Raw genomic sequence first — 18,449 nt, forward strand, 5'->3', positions numbered from 1 at the left:
GGACTTTAAGCGTGCTTCTCAACGAAGGCCATTCACCCGAGAACACCCACCGCTATTGTAACAATGGCATGTTCTGGGTCCCCGCACGCAACCATGGGCCTCAAGTCAATCGAGGCTGTCCGGCTGCCCTCTGTGCCTCACTTCACTTCATCTAATGAATTTAGCACAAGCGAAGAAGTCAGGCGGAAGTCGCGCCCAATGCTTCCTGTTACTTGTTCTGGAAAGTTGACGTTTTACAGCATGATGATCCTTTACGCACCAATGCTTGGAGAACGCCCGTCCTAGGATCCTCCATAACCTACTGTGTTTTGTAGGTGGCCTGTCTTGGATACCTACCTCGTTCTCCTAGGCCAACAAGCATGCCGTCGGAAATTCTCGAGGCTGCTGCGCTGGTCGTTGGGCGCTTCTGGTTGCCGCCATGGAGCGTAAAGAATAGTAAAGAGTGCGAGGGTAAGAAGGCGGCCCGGCAGGGGAGTTGCACATGAGCTCCGAGCAGTTTTAAAGTACTCAACTTCTCGTGCCAAGCAATGAGATCATTCCTCTCCTCCACGCCTTCTAGTGACTCCAATACGAGGTATAACCATACCACAATTCATGATCAATCCAAGGACTGTCACCACCAGCGGACAACATGGCACCCTCTCAAATCCAGATCGCCATCTCCTCGCTCCAGCGCCTGTTGAACGAAGAGCAATCGTACTACAAGGAGCAGGCACAACAAGAAGCGCGCATCGCCAAGTTGGAGAATCCTCAGGCCAACGGCAATGACGAGAACCACGAGTACCAGTTGAATCAGGAGGTGAGTCAACGACCAAGTGACTGTGCAGGGGCCGAACGAAACTCCATGCTGTTCCCGTCCTTGAACGGGCCCAGTGGTTGAGGATCGCTCGACCCAAGACGGTGGGTATTTGGGAGTTTGGACCCATTTGTAACATTATGTCTTCAGCGCAAAGCACTGGATGAAACCAAGGCGATGATTCCTCAGATGCGCGACCGGATCACAAACGCACGGGAGAAGTTGGAAAATATGCTGGTTAGTCACGCTTCTCTGCTGGCTTCGGGATTCATTTCCACTGGGGTTTGGGATGCGGATGATTAACCTCAGCATACATAGGATACCGCCACCAATGAACAGGAACGAGATGCGGCAGTTGATATTCTCAAGAAGGCAAAGGACGCGCAGAAGGATGACCCGATCGCTGGGGGGCACGGCACTACTGCTGTTGAAAGCTCGTGAAGGCCATGGTGCATCCGGCAATGCTGTAGGACGAGCTACGATTGTAACGAAGCGACCTGAGCAGGGGAAAGACGTTGTGGACGTGAGGAGGAGCTATGCAGTGGTACGGGATGGGCGTCCATGCTCGGCCTTTCCCCGCTGTGCTTTGCGAATTGTAAGAATCCCGATCACAGATGATGGGACATTCGGTTGTGGAGGAAGCCGAAGGTCCCTGGGCCGCATTACTCGAGGATCGAGTTATCTTACAGCGTCGACATCACATCGAGTCATTGTGAATATCTGGGTGGCCAGCGCTGCGCTGGTTACGTGAGTGCAGACGTTTCTTCTAGCCGTTATCCAAACTTCGCTTCGATGTTTCTCAGCTGATGTCCATGTTGTCTGTGTGCTCATTTACCGGTTTGTCGATATCACCTGCAGCCACGACATTCTCCGTTGGTACCGCCTCCACCGCACCTGTGTCCATATCGACATCCTCATCCCTGGTGCGCCTGGGTGTGGCGCCTTCTGGAACATGCGACCCGGGAGTCTGTGCACCGCTACCTCTGAGTCCAGAGGGCCGTGGTGTGGGCGCATCATCCATGGGTCTGGGTGTACCCATATTGGACAGGCCGTCTCTCTCCCTCTCACCGTCCTCTCCATCTTCTTCTGCGTGATTGTCGGTCTCTGCGTCGGGCTCCTTTTCGTCTCGTATTATCCTTCGTAGCCTCATTCCTTCGCCCACAACGTTCTGCAGCTGCTCCCTCCTTTCGGCCCAGGCGGACTTCAACTCTCCACTCTCGCGCTCTAACTCCTCAATCTCGGATCTCAGCTTCTCGATGTTGGCATGCTGCTCCGCCCTCGTGACCTTCAACTTCTCGTCTCTCGTAATCTTCTCCGCTAGCACGTCATACGTCTTTCGTACAGCGAGAGTCTTCTGCGCCTCGTCCAGCTGCACCCTCAACTGGCCGAGGTTCTCGCGTACGTCGTTGGCGGTCTGCTCGATCTTGAGCTTTTCTGCGGCATATCGCTCGCGTTCCCGAGTATTTGCGGCGCGGAGGAATTGGATGCGCGCGAGGGAGGACTCAAAGGCCGCAAAATCGAGGATTATATCTTCGCGGAAGCGAGCGAGAGATTGGAGGAAACTCTCGTTCTGATCTGCAGAACCTGCCGCTTCTGCGCTGTCGTCTGAAGGAGGCGCTCGAGCGAGAAAAGAGTTGATGGGCGTATTTGGCGCGAGAAGACGCTTTGAGACACGTTTGTATGGCCGCTCTTCAATACCCAGAAGTCGAGTCGCATGGAGTTTGTCTTCAACATATCAGTCCATTGCTTCCTTTGACAGGTTGCTCTGCATGAAGACGCTCACCTTCTTCAGCTTGATCAAGGACCGTAAATGTTGCCATCTTCAGTATCTCTCTGACATAAGAGGTTCATCCGGCCGAACAGGTACGGCTAGGAAGTCGTGATATAAATATTGCCTTAAAGGTCAAACTGCTCCGCAGCAGAAGGCTGAGCGCACGGACGACGAGGCTGCACTATTCCGAAGGCGGCATGACGAGGCTGGGAAGTCAGGTCCTCCCCCGCGTGTCACTTCACTCCCACTGCCTGCGGCCATTGTTTGGCTTGAATAGCCCGTTCACCAACCATGCGCGGAAACAGGCTCGACAGGGAAATCAGGATATACATCTTCTCGTCTCCACTCTCTATCCTGTCCTGTCTTCCTCCATAACACTCATCTACCCGCCTAACCCACTGCCAACGTCTTAGACCTTGCTGTCACCTTCAACATGCCAGCCGACAGTCTCCTAGACATGGCCCGCCGGGTTGCCGGTCGCAATATCCACAAGATTACCGACATTGGAGACGTCTCCTACAACATAATTCGTCCGGTCCTGTTGAAGATCGAAAGTCCCGAGCAGCTGGTAACTTGAGCCATTCCGATCCCTCCGCCGTGCCGTGCTAATCCTCGAGCAGTATCAACTTGAGCTCAACTCGCCGCAACTGGTAGGCAACACCAGCGAACTATGGCTCAACTTCATGAAGCGAGACATTCCAGACTACGAGCTCAAGCCCCATATTCCCACAAATCCCATGAGTTGGTACAAAGTGTACAAGAAACTCAAGAAAGAAGCCTCAAAGGCTGCTTCCGACGCCGAAGCCGTCCTCAAGGCCACACTGTCAGGGATCAAGTCCATGAAGGAAGAGAACCTCGCCGAGGTAGTTAGCACCGAGCGGGGCAACGCACTATACTCCAGCGCCAACGCACCAGGTCCCTCGAGAAGAGCCAGGTTCATGTACAACTACATGGCCGGCAGGACTGGCTCCAAAGGTGCAAACAAAATGACGCTGATGGAGAAGATCCGCAAGGAAGCAAAGAGCGCCAAGACCGGGGTCATGGGTCGGCCCATGCACGAGCTTCAGAAGAAGCACAACGGCGTCGTCAAAGCGCCGGCGCAGTTCGTCGAGGACGTCAAGCGCATGAAGGTCCTACAACAAGTTGAGGCGAGGAAGGCCCTCACTCCACCTCCGAAGAGACCCTTATCGACTACCCCTCGGGCCCCAATACACGCGCCAGGAAGTCGCCCGCCAAAGCCCAGACCTCAACCCGCCGCCGCGGCCGGTCTTGAACCATACGACCTAACCAGCGATCGAGAAGCACGACTTCGAGCTCTAAAAGCAGGGAAGCCAATTCCCCCCAAACCTACGGTCCCAGATTCGGCGCTTCCACAATCTCCAACCTCACTAGCTCCGAGACTACGATCTACCAGTGCCTCAAACGGTGCCTTGACTCTCGACTTCCTCGAGTCAGATTCCGAACCCGAACCCGTCCACGAAACCCACAAGCCCGTCAAGTCACGGCAGCGAGAAGCAGACGAGGCGCTCTTCGGCCGCACCACTACCCCGAGCGTCAAACGCAAGCGAGACGCCGAAGACGACTCTGGCTTACCACGAAAAGTCCTACGGCCCGTCAGCAACGCGGACATCTCGTCGCCACCGCAAAAGCTTTCTCGACCCAGCAGCAGTGGTGACGAGGTCAGTCCGTCCCACAACCTGCTGAGACCGACCCTTCCAGATGCGGACCTCCTCGCCCGGTCTCGGAGTCCGTTGAAGTTGTCGCCGGCATCATCTCCGAGGATGCAACCGGTCAAGAAGCGGCAGGCGCCCAACTTGTTCATGAAGAAGAAGTAGAGGGATCTCACAGTTCACGGCTCACTACTCTTGACGGATAAGTAGCATCGGCCATGGACTGCAATGGCAATGAGAGAGGAAGAGCAACGGGAATCCGAATACAGTATCAAGCAAGGCACATACCCTTGCTAGAATCACGACTTCGCCATTCAGCATAGTGAGTCGACTCCTACGTATTACCAGAATGATTCGGATAACCGTGCATGAATGTTCCGCGCGGTATTTGAGCACGACAGTCCAATCACGAATGAAGACATGTGCACTGGGACCACTAGAGGATCAATAGAATTTACACCATGAAAGTAAGGAGTTAGACTGGTTGCTTGGGTGGCTTGTATGCTTGGTGCATAGTATTCTATGTGGAATCATAAGAATAGATTATGCAGGCACACAGGAAAGTATAGCATAGGATCGAACAGAATAGGGGCCATCTTGACCATAGGTGGAATGGAGAGCATCTTGACTCCAGAATGGAACCGAGGGCGTCTTGACCATAGAGGGAAATGGCGGGCATCTTGACCGTAAAGTGGCATGAAGGCCATCGTGACCGTCTTGTCCGGGTCACATCGATTGGATCGATCGTTCAAGTAGATCCTTGGAGCAGCTGCCGGCGTTCACTGTTAGGTGACTGTGTAGCTGTAAATATGCCATGCCTGACCCTATCCACCAAGGCATGCATGCGTGACCCTTGAGCAGCTGTCCATGCACTCAAGCCCCTGACCATGACTGCCGTGACGGTGATCATGACCATGACCAGAAAGACCAGACTATTGCTCGTCCGCCACCCCGTGCGTCGCCCACAAGCAAAAGTGTCTGCGACCCGTCCACTTGGATATGCAGACGGAATCAATCCCGATCTACACAAGAACCTCTTGTCGTAGCGTCGTGACCTACGCATTGCCCATTGCCCATCCCCCATACCCCCATGCTCACTTTGCCCGACAATCAAAGAACTGTGTTGTGCAGATTTCGTGTGAACCAAACCTGTTTCTCACGTGCAGATGGCTCGCTGACACACTTGCATGTATGTGATGTGGTGTGACCACTCGTTCGGAGGAGTCGAGCACGATCCGCACCAAACACCGCTTCCCACGTGCCCGAGACCCAGCCGTCAGTCATTCAGAAAGTCAGCCAAGTCAGCTGAAGGCGCCCCCTCTCAGCGCGAGGACCAGATGTAGAGTGTTGCCGCCTTCGAGGCCGTAGTCTTCGGCTGTTTTCTCGTCGGCCCTATATCACACAGGGTTTGTTAGCATGGCACATGTATGTTTGCCTGCCGAGAACCAATGCTCTGGGTACAGGGCAGTAGCTTTGAACATATATGGTCGAAAGAGTTGCATGATTGGGCAGGTTGAGAGTAAAGATCATGGGAGAGGTAAAGGACGACGGGCCGTGTTACGTACATCTGCTTTCCACCGTAGATCAACCGCTGCTGGACCGGCGGGATGCCTTCCTTTTCTTCGACTCGTTCTTTGATTCGTGAGACCTGGACGCCAGACGAGTCAGCATTATGCGTCTCTGACGTCCCGGTGTAATGTGATGTGTAGGGGTTATAGTTTTCTATGCCCAGAACCTCTTCAACTGCTCAATACACGCAGGGAGCCGTATTTGACGAGAGCAGGGCTATGGGCAGAACGCACCCGCACGCTCATAGTGGCAGTGATGGTATTAGGCAACCTTGGCAAGTCAATGTACCTACCTTGTAGTCCGGCTCAATGTCCAACTCGATCTCTTTCCCCGTCAACGTCCGCACCCTGTTCCATTGATGCCATGTTAGCCATTCTGTTTGTTCTCTTGCATGGTCTGCCTGGCGAAGTCATCGGTGTTGCCACTCAAAGCAGAGCGTCAAAGGCAGTAAGGCGGAAGTTCGCGATGGGGAAGAATTACTTGATCAGCATGTTTGCGGATGTCTCGCGAGGGTCGGATGAGGGTGGGTGATAAGCGGCGTCAGATTGACGGCAACTGTTGCGAGCAGATGAGTAGTAGTGGAGTTCAGAGTGGTGAAACGATTGTCCCTCGCAAGGAGTCGGGACAGAGGTAGTAGGGCGATGTTAGACACTGGCCAAGTCTGAATAATTGCGCTTCAATGTGAAAGGGTTTGGAGGGGTCGGGACAACGCCAGCCGCAGCCTGATGTCGATGTCGCGGGGCGAGGCTGCTTATGTAATCGAGAGTCCTCCGCAATAGCAAGTGTAGAGCACCCATGGTACCTCCTGTACCGTGGACCCATAGATGCCACCAACAGCGGCTAGATACCTCGCTCATTACAGTCCTTTGAGATAGAAGAGACGTGTGGCATTATGTTCATGACGTTGATGAGCTTAACCTGGCTGTACCTGTCGAGACGCTCGCTTGAACGCCAGAGAAACCGCGATGTGATAGGAGACGACAAGAACAAAAGGGGGTATGTGGAAGCAGAAATATATACACAGTTTGACAGATAGCCACCATCTGCTTGCGCTCCTGCATTTCAATCCTACAAGTCGCCGAATTTGGTCGACCCTTTTTCGCCATTTATCCAGACCTAGATGCCAGAACCAGAACGCCGCTTTTCCGCAAACCAGGAGATTCAGACGAGACAGCGACAAGGTACTGGGCTTAGGTGCTGCGTTTCGTCCTGTCGTCCGCTGCTTGCGCAGCAATCCATTTCTTTTTCATCATTGTACACATTAGGAATAAAATGACTTTTCGATTTCGAAGTTCGGAGGAATGTAGTTTTGCTCGAGTCGAAGCATGTTAGAATCCTCGCCATGGGTTGTGGGAATCATTGCTCCCTCGGGTAGAAGAGCTGGCAGCCATCATCTCGCCATGCAGCAGGGAATCGACGGGACTGATGCTGTCTCGCCCTGGCTCGGCTCCCCAATATCCCATGTCCTTTCTCTTGGGCGCTGAACGCATGAAGTTGAAGGAAGGGCGGCCCGAGGATGGGGCCTGTTCGTGATCGATAAATGCATCCATTCTCATGGTGTTGGCAGCGTGGTTGTCTAGGAAGATTGGTGGCACGGGAGGCCTGCCGGAAGCACTTGCTTCACTCCCTCGTCGACTGCTCATGACACTTTGCATTCCCAAACTGGGCGTGTAGAGCCCACGGTCAGATGAATACACTGCAGTCGAATGGACGCTTTGTGAATAAGTGGAGGACCCGGGCCCTGGAAGACTGGGCGTCACTGCATTGGTCGAAAAGCTTCGGAACGAACTCGGTGGTGCTCGTGGTGCCGTATTGCTCCTCTTCCGCGAATGTCGTGGGATTGTAGGTGGGAGGGCCGGGTCTGTTAATGGATCGTAAAAGTCGCGCGTCGGCGGCCGAGAGTCTTGGACGGGTATCGACCCATCTGTTGTGAATGATCTGGGACCGGGCCCGTTCCGGGCGGCGCCCTTGGTAAGTCTGATCGAGTCCCGGATGGGTCGTCTGCGAAGAGAGCCTGCGAGTGACGGTTGGACAGCAGGCATCGGATCATGTTCAGGCAGTGGTGGAGGAGGCGGGATCGCCGTCAGCTCATTGACGCTGAGAGGGGAATGCGACAGGAACGACAAAGCTGTCAGCCAGACATAATGCCGCTCTTGTGATGTTGCGGTAAACTTCAGTGCACGCTGGGGCGTCAAGATGAGAATGGATCTGTTGAAATTGGGTCCGCTGAGTGAACCTTTCGGCATAGGGTTATCGTCCTTGACGTCGAGCACAGATTTGATCGTTACTATACGATGTTAGCTTTCATGGTGTCAGCGCGGCAAGTGCTGACTTACACTTGCGACCACTTTTGCCCATCAGTGCGGTTCCAGATGTTGGTTGTTTACTGCTCCACATCACAGCACGCTCGTATGGCGCAAGCCAGACCCATCGTTTGTGTCGAACACCATTGTTGGTGACACTCTGGGAGATTTCCTCGACGCTCTTGCTGGGATCCCAATCCGCTTTATCCGTCACCCCGAAGGACTTCCTTCTCCTGACATACTTGAACATCCATTCTCCCACCATGGTCTGTGCAATCGAGTCAACGACCGAGGTTTGATGCATCTCCACGGCGTCTGAGTTTTGCTTGGTGTGAGCTCGCTGTCGACTGGGTCCAGTGGCAATCGACGGCCGTGGCGCACTCGCTTCTCGAAGGTCGCCGTACGGCTCCAGCCGAGGAGCAGGTGGTGCCTTGGGCATTGCAAAACTTGGCATTTCTGGGACAATGGACACCCTTGGTTCTAAAGGTGGTGAACGACTTCGAGACTTACGAGCTTGAGAGTGAGGCGATATTGCTGGTCCAGATCTCGCCTTTCTCAGCATCGGTTTGGGGTATTTGCCATGCCTCGGTCGCTTTGTCGGTGAGGCATTGGTGCTGCCAGGCGAGCTGCGACCACCTTCGCTGATTGATTTGCCGATTTTGGCCGAGCTGTACCTCAATGGAACTGGGAAAGGGGGCGGATTGTTGCTCTCAAACGAGGTGGTTGTGGATTGGGAATGTTGCGATTGATGTGCTGCAGCTCCGCTGGAGATCAGAGCCGCCCTTCTCATGTTATTGTTCTTGGTAGAAGGCACTCTCTTCAACTTCATGCCCATGTTTTGTCGTTGAGAGCCCCTGCGTGGGCTGGTGCGCGACTGGAAGAGGACCGCCCTCATCTCTGGGGGCAGGCTGTCCTCCGAAAGTCGAAGATTTTCCAGCGCGACTGCTTCGCCTGCAGAGACTGCGGCACTTTCGCTAACATCCTCCAGCCGCGAGTCCTGCGAGACCATTTTACCAGATTTGAGTGTGAATTTGGCTGTAGGCCGGCTGAAGATATCGTCTTCTGGGAAAGTGTCTTCATTGACAAACTCGTCGCGGTCCTCGGCCTCGTCGTCAAAGCCCGCAAAAAGACTGCTTGATCTGATGGGTCGTGGCATGTTTGAAGCAAAATCCCTTGCGAGAGGGCCGCTGTCGTTGACAGGAGGTATTTTGGAGGGACCCGCCACGGTCGAACGCCTGGAAGCGAACATGGAAGTACCGGGAGATACTCTCGATCGAGGTATGGGCGGTGGTGCTGCGGTCCTTGACGAAAGTGGCGGCCTATAGTGAGTCGACAACGGTCCAGGTGGCATCTCGGAGGGTGGGACAATGGCTCTTATATCAACTCGAATTTCTTCGGTCTGCACCGACGAGGACTTGTAGAGTCCGAGGAGTTGATTAGTGACCTGGCTTCCGGCGTTCTTGGTTCGGGGTGGTAGCACAACATTAGTTTCAGGTGTGGCAGGTCTCGAAGCGGGAGGAATTATCGCAATTAGGGGAACCTTGAGATCTAGAGTTTCTTCACTTCCGGTATGCTTGTGGCTGAAGTTTTCGACGGCAGGTAATGCAGGCTCGGTCTGAGTCCCAATGGTGGCTGTTTCGACTCGTTCCAAGGCACTTTCGGGGATTGTGGCCAGTCCAGCATCGCGCTTGTCAGGTGTCAATGGCGGACTTGGGAGAGCTTCGACTGTCTGGCAGGCTGATGATACCATGATAGGTCGCTGCTTGTCCCATGAAATATTGACGCTGTCCACCGGACTGTCTGGGCCTGGGGTAACATTAACCTGTCGGGCATTCCCAACGGCAATTTCTGGGGGCTTGTGTCCGTTAGCCTTGGGCTGCGTTTCCATGACCGGCCAGGGTGAAGCCGGAGGGGAGAATTGAATCGCCGTGTCCACGTATTTGACACTCACGCGATTTCGACCGCCGTCCAGCGACATAACACCGGCACGATCATGGTCTGGACTGTCATTACGTTCCATGTCCTCGAAGTCGACAGGCAGACCCAAGATTTTTCTGGCTTTGATGGACAAACTCGACGCCGGCCGGACGTGCTCCTCTGGCAAGGCGTCAGGTGAGACACGCCCATCTTCGTTGTATTGGGCGTTCAGCATGTCCTCTTCCATTTCGTCAAAGGCGAGTTCATCCGCTAGATTGACAGAGACACCGTTGTGGAAACTCAAGACCGACACCCGGCCACCGTGCGTTTCGCTGTTGACAGAGGCAGCGCTATGTCGCCTTCCTCTCCGAGTCATGATCGAGCCTTTGCTTGGGCTCTCCATCATGCTATTTCGGCTGTGTGCACGCTCGGTAGGAGACACCGGAGCGGCTGCGTGGTGCTGGGCATTGGCAAGCTCACTGAGCACTACTTTCAGGCGACCCTCGGCGATGTGTACCCTCGTCTCCAGTCCACGCTTTTCGGCAAGCCATGTTTCCTTGTCCTTGTCCCATAGGGATTGGGTTCTCTCGGCCGTCTCCTCTTGACCTTTAGTCTTCTTCTGGTTCTGTTCGAGCCGCTTCCGTAGATCTGACACATCGCTCAAGGCTTCATCGCGCTCCTTCGCCAGTTCGTTGAGAGCAGAGAGGGTGCCGCCTTCGAGAAGTTGCATTTGTCGTTTGGTCGATCTGTTTTCCTTGTTCGCCTGTAGTAGGTTGCTGTTAAGGACTTCATTTTGGTTCTGGGCAGCATGAAGACTGATTTCCAATTTCTCTATGTCGTTGGTCCTGCTCTCCAGGTCCCGCCGCAGCGACAATATCTCGGAGACCAACGAGGCGTGCAGCGTAGGTGTGAATCTTCTTGGGTCGAGGGGAGATATGTTCTCGTCCAGAGCAGGGTTGGAATGAAGGGAGTCATTACTTCGTCTCTTGTTGGCACGCTCATCGGGCATGGGAGGAGGCGTCGATGAGGGCGACATGTCTTCGTACCGTCGGGAACGAAAGGATTGCGAACTGGACGGTGTTCGATATGGGGTATCGGTCGGTGATGGCAGCGAATAGCTGAACTCGGGGTCCATTACTCCGTATATCTCGAGCGGTGCTCTGCCGTTCGGCGGCTCATGTACACAGGCGAGGCTCCCAGAGGATGCTGCTCTTGGACGGTTTGGTTGGGCGAATTATGTCACTGGATGGTTGGGCTCAATCCAACACCCGGTATTCATGGCAGTGCATGACGTGGTAGATGAATTAACATGCCACAGATCCGAGTCTGAAATCTTCGGGATGCCACGAGAGGTCTGGGGTTGGTTCCGATAACAGCGGTGAGACTAGGAGATGTCAAAATGCAAAAGGTTACGAAAGAACAGACACAGCAACCAGGCTCGTGCAGCCTCATGCGCAGGCGCGTCCAGTACCCAGAGAAGCGAATGTGAGTGATATGATTGCAAGATAGACAGGAGGTGCAGGTTAGTTCTGGAGATGTCTAGTCTCGAAGTGGTTTGCGGCTGACGATGATGCTGGACGAGGCGAAAGACGAGAGACAGGATGGTCGACGCGGGCAGTCCTGGTCGTCGGCCCTGAGGCCTGCCTATACGATTCGATGCAAGCCCACCTACGGAGTATGTTCTGTAGGAAGGATTGGGCCGTGTCGCGTCTGCAGAGGCGGAGCCATGGCCGATCAGCCAGCAGAGGCGCAAAATTGGTCAACGGCTCGATTGGACAGCAGCAACTCAATCGCGGGAAAATCATTGTTCAGGGGCATCGCGGTGGGAAAACGGGTGTCGGACGACCAGGGCCTGTCGCAGTGGATTGGGCGACGTGCAGCCTGGAGTTGGAGAAATGCTTTCGGGATCACGACGCCGCCGGGCGCGGGGCGGCCACCGCCCAAGCCAAACCCTGGGCTTGGGACGCGCATCCGAAAGGCAGTTTTAGCCTGGGCGCAGCACGAGTTGGGACTTGCAGGTTACGGTATCGAATTGCTGGTTCCCCGACACCACGCTTCAACGTTCCACACGCCCAATATGCAACGGATAAGAGCATAGAGTCACTGCTATCCAGCTCGCTCCTCAGTCCGCTCACACTGGCGACATGAAGAGGGGTCGATGTCGGTAAAGGCGAGTGGCGAGATCGTGCTGCCAGTCGCTGGGGACCACTGCAGGTCCGATTGAGCTAGAAAGACTAGCGCCGCCTAGACCAGTTTTAGGCTCCCGGCCCGGTATGGAGTCAAGTTCCTGGTGGCCTGTCTAGCTCTGACTTGGCAGCCCAGGGCTTGTTTCAGGACCCCCACCACCGGAGCATTTTGGGACGCCAGCCTTTCCGTCTTTGTGAACAATGAGGCTACCGGTTTCGAGCTTGCCATTTGCGAGTGTGTTCAAATTTACCAATCTCCTGGGAAGAGCTTTCTGTCTCCGAAGCCCACAGGTCACGACATTGAGCTGAACGATAGTACATCCGACGGTCATGATAAAGACGAAAACTTTACTGTGAAGGCGGTGGTCGCGACCAGGATTGGCCCCAAGTGACTGTGTGACCTTGAGGTACTTGCGCCTCTTATCACAATTGGGCCTCGCTCACGACCTCATGCACTGTCCCCGTAGCCGAACCAATTCGCCTCTGCTCATCGGCATGAGGCATGAACTGTTCCCACCCGCAAACTTCGAGCCTTACCCAGTAGCCGGCACACCGGTTCCGGCACGTACTGGAGGCCCCTGGGCCGAAGTGAGGGATGTCTGTGGGACGCCCGCTGCCTCACTTCGCCTGCCAGCCGTCATCATCTTGCCCTCATTAAGAGATAAGGTGACCTCAATACTCCGTAATCATCTCGAGTCAAGTTGAACCCATTCAGCTTTGTGACTAGGCGATGTTTCGAAGTTCGGGCTACCTATCGCGGGTTAGTCGACGTCGTTGCAGTAGCTGATCCCAGCCGACCCAAGTGCCCGGGAAGTGAGTTTGATGGATGCGGAATATGCCTGCAGCGATCAACTCATGTACAAGGTAGCACCCTGCGTATAATCTATGATCGGGAGGTGAACGCAAAGATGTCCTCGTCTTTCTGATGCCCAACTTTGTCCAAAAAGGCAGAAATGCCCTTCAGAACTGGTGAGGTACTGTACAGTAGACGAGAAGTTTTGGTCACATTCTGTGGCATCACAGTGGTACTGTACCAGTGGCACCTTATCAACAATCTTGCAGGTGCCTTCTGCGAGTGCGTCTTCGTTCATCACATCACACCATGTTGATTGACGGTAGCCAGCACGTCCTCACTCTCGCTGCTCAGATGCTGAAACACGCCCCATTTTCGACCCCTCAGTTGTGGCTTTCGGTGGGTTGCAAACTGGACGCGTGTTTGAGTGCTTCTCGTGGCCGCTGATCGCATCCTGGCACGCTGGCGACAGAACCGGGCGCGTTGTGGCTAGCCCTGGCTTAATCCATGAAAATCACGAGCACGACCGCGTGTCGAATCACTCTGGAGCCTGTCATGGAAGAAGCCGGGCCTTGTGGTTCTGGAAATGACAGCCGCCAGCCGCCAAAATAGGCGGGGCGGCGTTGACCCTCAATCACCAATTCATCCTTGTGTTGTTTGCTGCCTGCTACATACTCCGTACGTGTCGTGCGCTGCAGAAGACGGAACAATCTCACAACACACCGGTAGAAGCCGGGTATCGACCGGGAAGTCGACGGCAAAGAGCACGCTCAAGATACCTTGTGAGCGTGGTAAAGAACACCATCACCAACGCGCACTTGCGCTGTACGTTTCTCTCGTATCTGCCGAGGTCGAGGATTGTCATCTTCTCCAAAATTCAACTGTAGCAGCATCAACCTTACGGGTTCCACCGGAGTTCGTGCTGCACGCGTGCATCAATGAATGTCAGAAGCGTCATCGTCTCCCATCGCATGAGATTCTCCCCAATTGTCCACTTCTCGCGGAAGAAGCATTGACCGTTGTCAGAAGCAGCCGGATCTCCATATATCTGAGATCGCACAATTACAATAGCTAAGTTAACCCATTCTCATACCGAGTTTGTCCATCCGGATTACGCCCCTCGTAGTCCATGTAACTACATTCACTCCCCATAATGTCGACAACCAACCCCCCGAAAGCCCTCCTAACAGACGTCTTCGGCACGATCGTCGACTGGCGCAAAACCGTGACCGACTACCTCACACGCCGCGCCAGCGAAGCCCTCAACTCGCCCGCCTCGTCAATACCCAGCACCGTGCGCACCGCCGCCGCGGGGATCTCCTGGCCGGACGTGGCCCAGCTCTGGCGCACCTCCTACTACAACTTCACACGCACGTACGACCCGGCCGAGGCACAGCGCGACCCCTCCAAGTTCAAGACCGTGGACCAACACCACGTCGAAGCCCTGCACAAGATCCTGGTCGACCACGCGCTCGAGGGCCTGTGGACGGACACCGAGGTCGAGAAGATCGCGCTCATCTGGCACTTTCTCGACCCCTGGCCGGATTCCTCGAGGGGTCTGGCTAAGTTGAACGCCCGCTTCGAGACGGCGACGCTGAGTAACGGCAATACCGCGCTGCTTCGGGACCTTGCGTCGCATGGCAACTTGCCCTACAAGCATATCCTTAGCGCTGAGGACTTCGGCGCCTATAAGCCGCACCCGTCGGTGTACCTTGGCGCAGCTCAGAAAGTGGGCTGCAAGCCTGAAGAGTGCGCCCTCGTGGCGGCGCATCTGGGCGATCTCAAGGCCGCGAGAGGATGTGGGTATCAGACGATATATATTGAGCGGGAGAAGGAGGAGGGGTGGAGTGAAGAGGAGACCAGAAAGGCCAAGGACGAAGGCTGGGTTGACATGTGGATTGGTCTCAACGACGGAGTCAACGGTGACGGCGGTGGGTTTCTGGAGGTTGCGAGACAGTTTGGCTTATGAAGATGGGGGAGAGGGAGCAGGCTATGGAGCGCGCTGTGTATCCAGCGGCTGTGTCTGAGCATGCCGGACGACATATGCCCTAGTACCGTAGCTGGACGTCACCAACTAAAGATGTATTTACACCCTAGCTAATACTTCCAATGCGTAGGCATATACGTAAAGTGCATCTGGAAGAGTATCGTCATCACGCCAGCGCATGGCGCTTTTGATCGCGTGTGTACAAATGTTCACCCCGACCAAACAGCCTGTCATTGTGTGCTCGCAGTCTCAAAACCCATAGAAAACAGCACTCCGCTCGCGTCACTGGATGTCGGATTCGAGATACACTTCACATACGTATCTTTGTGAGCTTACTTCGACAAGGAACATGACTCCCTGGTTGCTCGTTGCTTTTGGCTCATCCTTCACTCTGCGAACGCCCCAACCTACCTCGGAGGATCGGACCCTCTCTCTTCTCTGCATTTCATAGCCCCTCACAACGCCAGATGAATAGGCGGCGCCCCAGCCTTCTTCTCCGCCTTCTTCGCCGCCTTGTACCACTTCGCATTTGCATCACTATAGGTGGTCCGCCTCTTGATCATTCTCCTTGGGACAAATTCGCCATTCTCGTCCAGGGCATCCGCATCGTCAACCTCATCTCCCCCATTTCTCGTGCTGGCGGGACTTCCCATACTGGTCGTTGCGGCTGCGGTCGTAGGTGTCGCCACGCCATCGTCAGGGTTCACAGGAGAGTCGACGTCCGCACCGAACAGCACCCCCATGCCTGCTTTGTCGCCGTGCGCAGAAAACGGGTTCCCTGAGCGGGCATTCAGCCCGGCAGGCAGGTCCGCGATGGTCAGGCCGTTCAGCTTGCTGCCAGTCCCGTTGATTAGGTCCTTTTCTTCTTCGTCGGTCAAGGGCTCGATGTCCGGGATGGGTCCACGCGGGAGGATCACAGGCCAGCCAAGGTCACTGCCGCCGTGGAGCTGGCGGCCTCTAGCCCGGAGGTAGCCGTACTTGTACACCTCGAAGAAGGTGGTCTTCTTGAACACGCCACCATTGGTGCGGTCCGACGTGTCCCAGTACAGATGACGCAGCCATTTCGACAGGCGAGGGTAGTCGTGCCGGATCATCTTGAGGTTGCAGTTGAAGATGTTGTAGTATGCGACGTCGAAACGCGCAAGCGTGGTGTACAGCCTGACGTCGGCCTCGGTGATGTATTCGCCGAAAAGGTATGGTTGGTGGGCAGGGGCTCCGAGGTGTTCCTCCAGCCGATCGAGGGATTTGAAGAGTGGGTAGATGCTCGCGTCGTATGCTTCCTGCGAGGCGGCAAAGCCGATCTTGTAGACCCCGTTGTTGACGGTGTTATAGACCCACTCGTTCATAGCATCAATTTCTTTGCGCAGGTGCGGTGGATAGAATCCTCCACCGGGCTTGTTGACTTCTCGCTGGTCGGGCTCCAGGAAGTCATCGAACTGGTCATACAGCATGCGGATGATCTCCGAGGACTCGTTGTTCACAATCGTCTCCGTCTTCTTGTCCCATAGAAGCGGCACTGTGTAGCGGCCGGTGTAGGACGGGTCGGCTTTCAGGTATAGTTGCTTCAAGCCGGTGAAGCCATACAGAGGGTCGGCACCCATGCTGCCATTGCGGCCGGTGAAAGTCCAGCCATTCTCGGTCAGGTCGAAGTCGGTGGTGATCAGTTGGATGACGGGCTCGAGGGATTTGAGGCTGCGGACAATGATGGTCCGATGGGCCTAGCGATCGTCAGTCTGCATACTCGACGAGGTCGGTTGGGGATGCCAGCTTACCCACGGACAACCATAGTTTGCATAGAGTGCATACCGATCTTTGTCAGGCGTGAAGTTCGACCCTTGTTCCTTCGAGATCCAGTTGCGGAACTGGCTGTCTTTCCGTCGGAAGTGGCCATCAGAATCGGCGTGCTGGTGCGTTTGTCTCTGGAGAGGCGAGGTCAATTTGTGCCATTGCGACCAGTGAGGCCAACGCTTACCGAGTCGCCCATTGTGTTGCTGAACGGCTTGATGATGTAACCTTAGACGATGGAGATCAGGATAGAATGGGTCGGGAGAATCGCGATCGCCGTGCGGACCTCGGTGGGCTAGAGGGGCGTCTTCTGGTCTGTCCACTGGAAGTAGTTGTCGTGCCCTGCAACAGCTGGGACACAGAGTTCAAAACAGGACTCGAACAATATATGCAGTCGAGAAAGGCTTGCACGACTACACGACAGCAACAGCCACAGAAGACAGAAGAAAGGGTTTGAAACTCAACTTGTGTCTTTCGCAGGTCATTTGTTCAGCTGAATGTTAGATGTCTCAGCCCTCACAAGCTCTCATTATGGTGCTTACCCACCTGGCTCTCAGGCTCTCCATGTCCAGTTCCGCCCCACGGCGGCAGGGCGGGACGCACGTGCAGGAGGCTGGAAAGAAGCTTCGGAGTCCGGATTTCTCATTCGAGTCGTCTGGGCGGCGAGCTTCTGGCCAGCTTGCCTCGTACGAACGTTGGGGGCTGAGAGCTTGCACCGCGAGGTCTGGCTCATGGTTGGCCGAGGCGGTGAGCATCAGGGACCGAAAACGTCATCGCGGCATGACCCTCGCTGGTCAGTAACCGAAGAATTATTGTTTTCAAATTCAGTCCTTCGTGCTTTCAAAGGCTCTTCTCTCGTCCGGTGAAATACGGCAACGTCTGGAAGAGGTCGACGAGTAATGGGAGAGACGAAAACCCTTATGACAGATGAAGAAGGCAAACCGCTTGAACCATGATCTCATCCCTTGTCCTTCCGAGGATTCGGAACTGCGGGGAAGCGTTTCTGGCCGAACAGTGTGCGTCCAACAGCTCAGTCAACGAGACTTCGAGTCCTGGCGATGAATAATAGACAGCGGAATTCCCGCTCAAGTATCAAAGAGGGACTCAGAGAGTGGAGGTGCGACAGGCGCGTGATTCAGGCCGACGCTCTTCACTGACAGGCCTCACCAGTTTCTTTAGATACCCATGCGAAGACGTTATCAATGATCTTTCACCTCTAGCCATATCAGTGTTCTTGCCAATGCTGCTACTGTGTCAATCTCCCGGCTTGGATCGTTTGATTCCAAACACCCAGCACAGCAGGTCTTTCGTGCTAGAATGGTTAGTAGTCGTAACAGGATAATGTCTTCAACGTAGATCAAATGAACAAGATATGGCTGCTGAGTTAAAGTCAAATCTCTGAGCGTGCCCATTTACTGCAGGAAAGACGATGAAACTGAAAAGAGACCCCTCGGACGACGAACGTCAAACTCAGCCTCGCGGATCCGCATGTCATGGTGCCCTCGAGCCGAACCCCCTGCTATGGGATATTGGCGGTAGAGTACGAGATAGCCCTTCTATTATACTTGTAGCATTGGCCAGTCGTAGAACACAGCGACCCTGAATTTCACAGCAAGCCATTTCGTTGTCGCTCTTCCACGTGTACCTCTCCACCGTGACATGTCACGGCTCC

General features: G+C 54.8%; 7 protein-coding genes across 7 annotated transcripts; 3 read left to right on the top strand and 4 right to left on the bottom strand.

Moving 5' to 3' along the window:
- Positions 1–631: 631 nt before the first annotated feature.
- A1O7_06840 (tubulin binding cofactor A) lies at positions 632–1,099 on the top strand (the record flags this gene model as incomplete). Its single annotated transcript, XM_007760840.1, has 2 exons — positions 632–799; positions 947–1,099. The coding sequence occupies 2 exons, from the start codon at positions 632–634 to the stop codon at positions 1,097–1,099; spliced, it is 321 nt and encodes a 106-aa protein (XP_007759030.1).
- A 496-nt stretch (positions 1,100–1,595) lies between these two features.
- Positions 1,596–2,616, bottom strand: A1O7_06841 (uncharacterized protein; the record flags this gene model as incomplete). The annotated part of the gene is made up of 2 exons (XM_007760841.1): positions 1,596–2,521; positions 2,580–2,616. The coding sequence occupies 2 exons, from the start codon at positions 2,614–2,616 to the stop codon at positions 1,596–1,598; spliced, it is 963 nt and encodes a 320-aa protein (XP_007759031.1).
- A 384-nt stretch (positions 2,617–3,000) lies between these two features.
- On the top strand, positions 3,001–4,402 carry A1O7_06842 (uncharacterized protein; the record flags this gene model as incomplete). The annotated part of the gene is made up of 2 exons (XM_007760842.1): positions 3,001–3,135; positions 3,188–4,402. 2 exons carry the CDS (start codon positions 3,001–3,003, stop codon positions 4,400–4,402), a joined length of 1,350 nt encoding a protein of 449 aa, XP_007759032.1.
- A 1,136-nt stretch (positions 4,403–5,538) lies between these two features.
- On the bottom strand, positions 5,539–6,297 carry A1O7_06843 (ubiquitin-like protein 1; the record flags this gene model as incomplete). Its single annotated transcript, XM_007760843.1, has 4 exons — positions 5,539–5,629; positions 5,803–5,885; positions 6,099–6,153; positions 6,287–6,297. 4 exons carry the CDS (start codon positions 6,295–6,297, stop codon positions 5,539–5,541), a joined length of 240 nt encoding a protein of 79 aa, XP_007759033.1.
- Positions 6,298–7,134: 837 nt separating this feature from the next.
- A1O7_06844 (uncharacterized protein) lies at positions 7,135–11,062 on the bottom strand (the record flags this gene model as incomplete). Its single annotated transcript, XM_007760844.1, has 2 exons — positions 7,135–8,093; positions 8,143–11,062. The coding sequence occupies 2 exons, from the start codon at positions 11,060–11,062 to the stop codon at positions 7,135–7,137; spliced, it is 3,879 nt and encodes a 1,292-aa protein (XP_007759034.1).
- Positions 11,063–14,158: 3,096 nt separating this feature from the next.
- On the top strand, positions 14,159–14,974 carry A1O7_06845 (uncharacterized protein; the record flags this gene model as incomplete). Its single annotated transcript, XM_007760845.1, has 1 exon — positions 14,159–14,974. The coding sequence occupies one exon, from the start codon at positions 14,159–14,161 to the stop codon at positions 14,972–14,974; it is 816 nt and encodes a 271-aa protein (XP_007759035.1).
- A 473-nt stretch (positions 14,975–15,447) lies between these two features.
- Positions 15,448–16,976, bottom strand: A1O7_06846 (glutathione S-transferase; the record flags this gene model as incomplete). Its single annotated transcript, XM_007760846.1, has 3 exons — positions 15,448–16,710; positions 16,765–16,911; positions 16,965–16,976. The coding sequence occupies 3 exons, from the start codon at positions 16,974–16,976 to the stop codon at positions 15,448–15,450; spliced, it is 1,422 nt and encodes a 473-aa protein (XP_007759036.1).
- Positions 16,977–18,449: the final 1,473 nt, after the last annotated feature.

The sequence above is a fragment of the Cladophialophora yegresii genome (genome assembly GCF_000585515.1).
Source record: "Cladophialophora yegresii CBS 114405 chromosome Unknown aczIN-supercont1.5, whole genome shotgun sequence".
In the NCBI taxonomy this organism is placed as follows: Eukaryota; Fungi; Ascomycota; class Eurotiomycetes; order Chaetothyriales; family Herpotrichiellaceae; genus Cladophialophora; species Cladophialophora yegresii.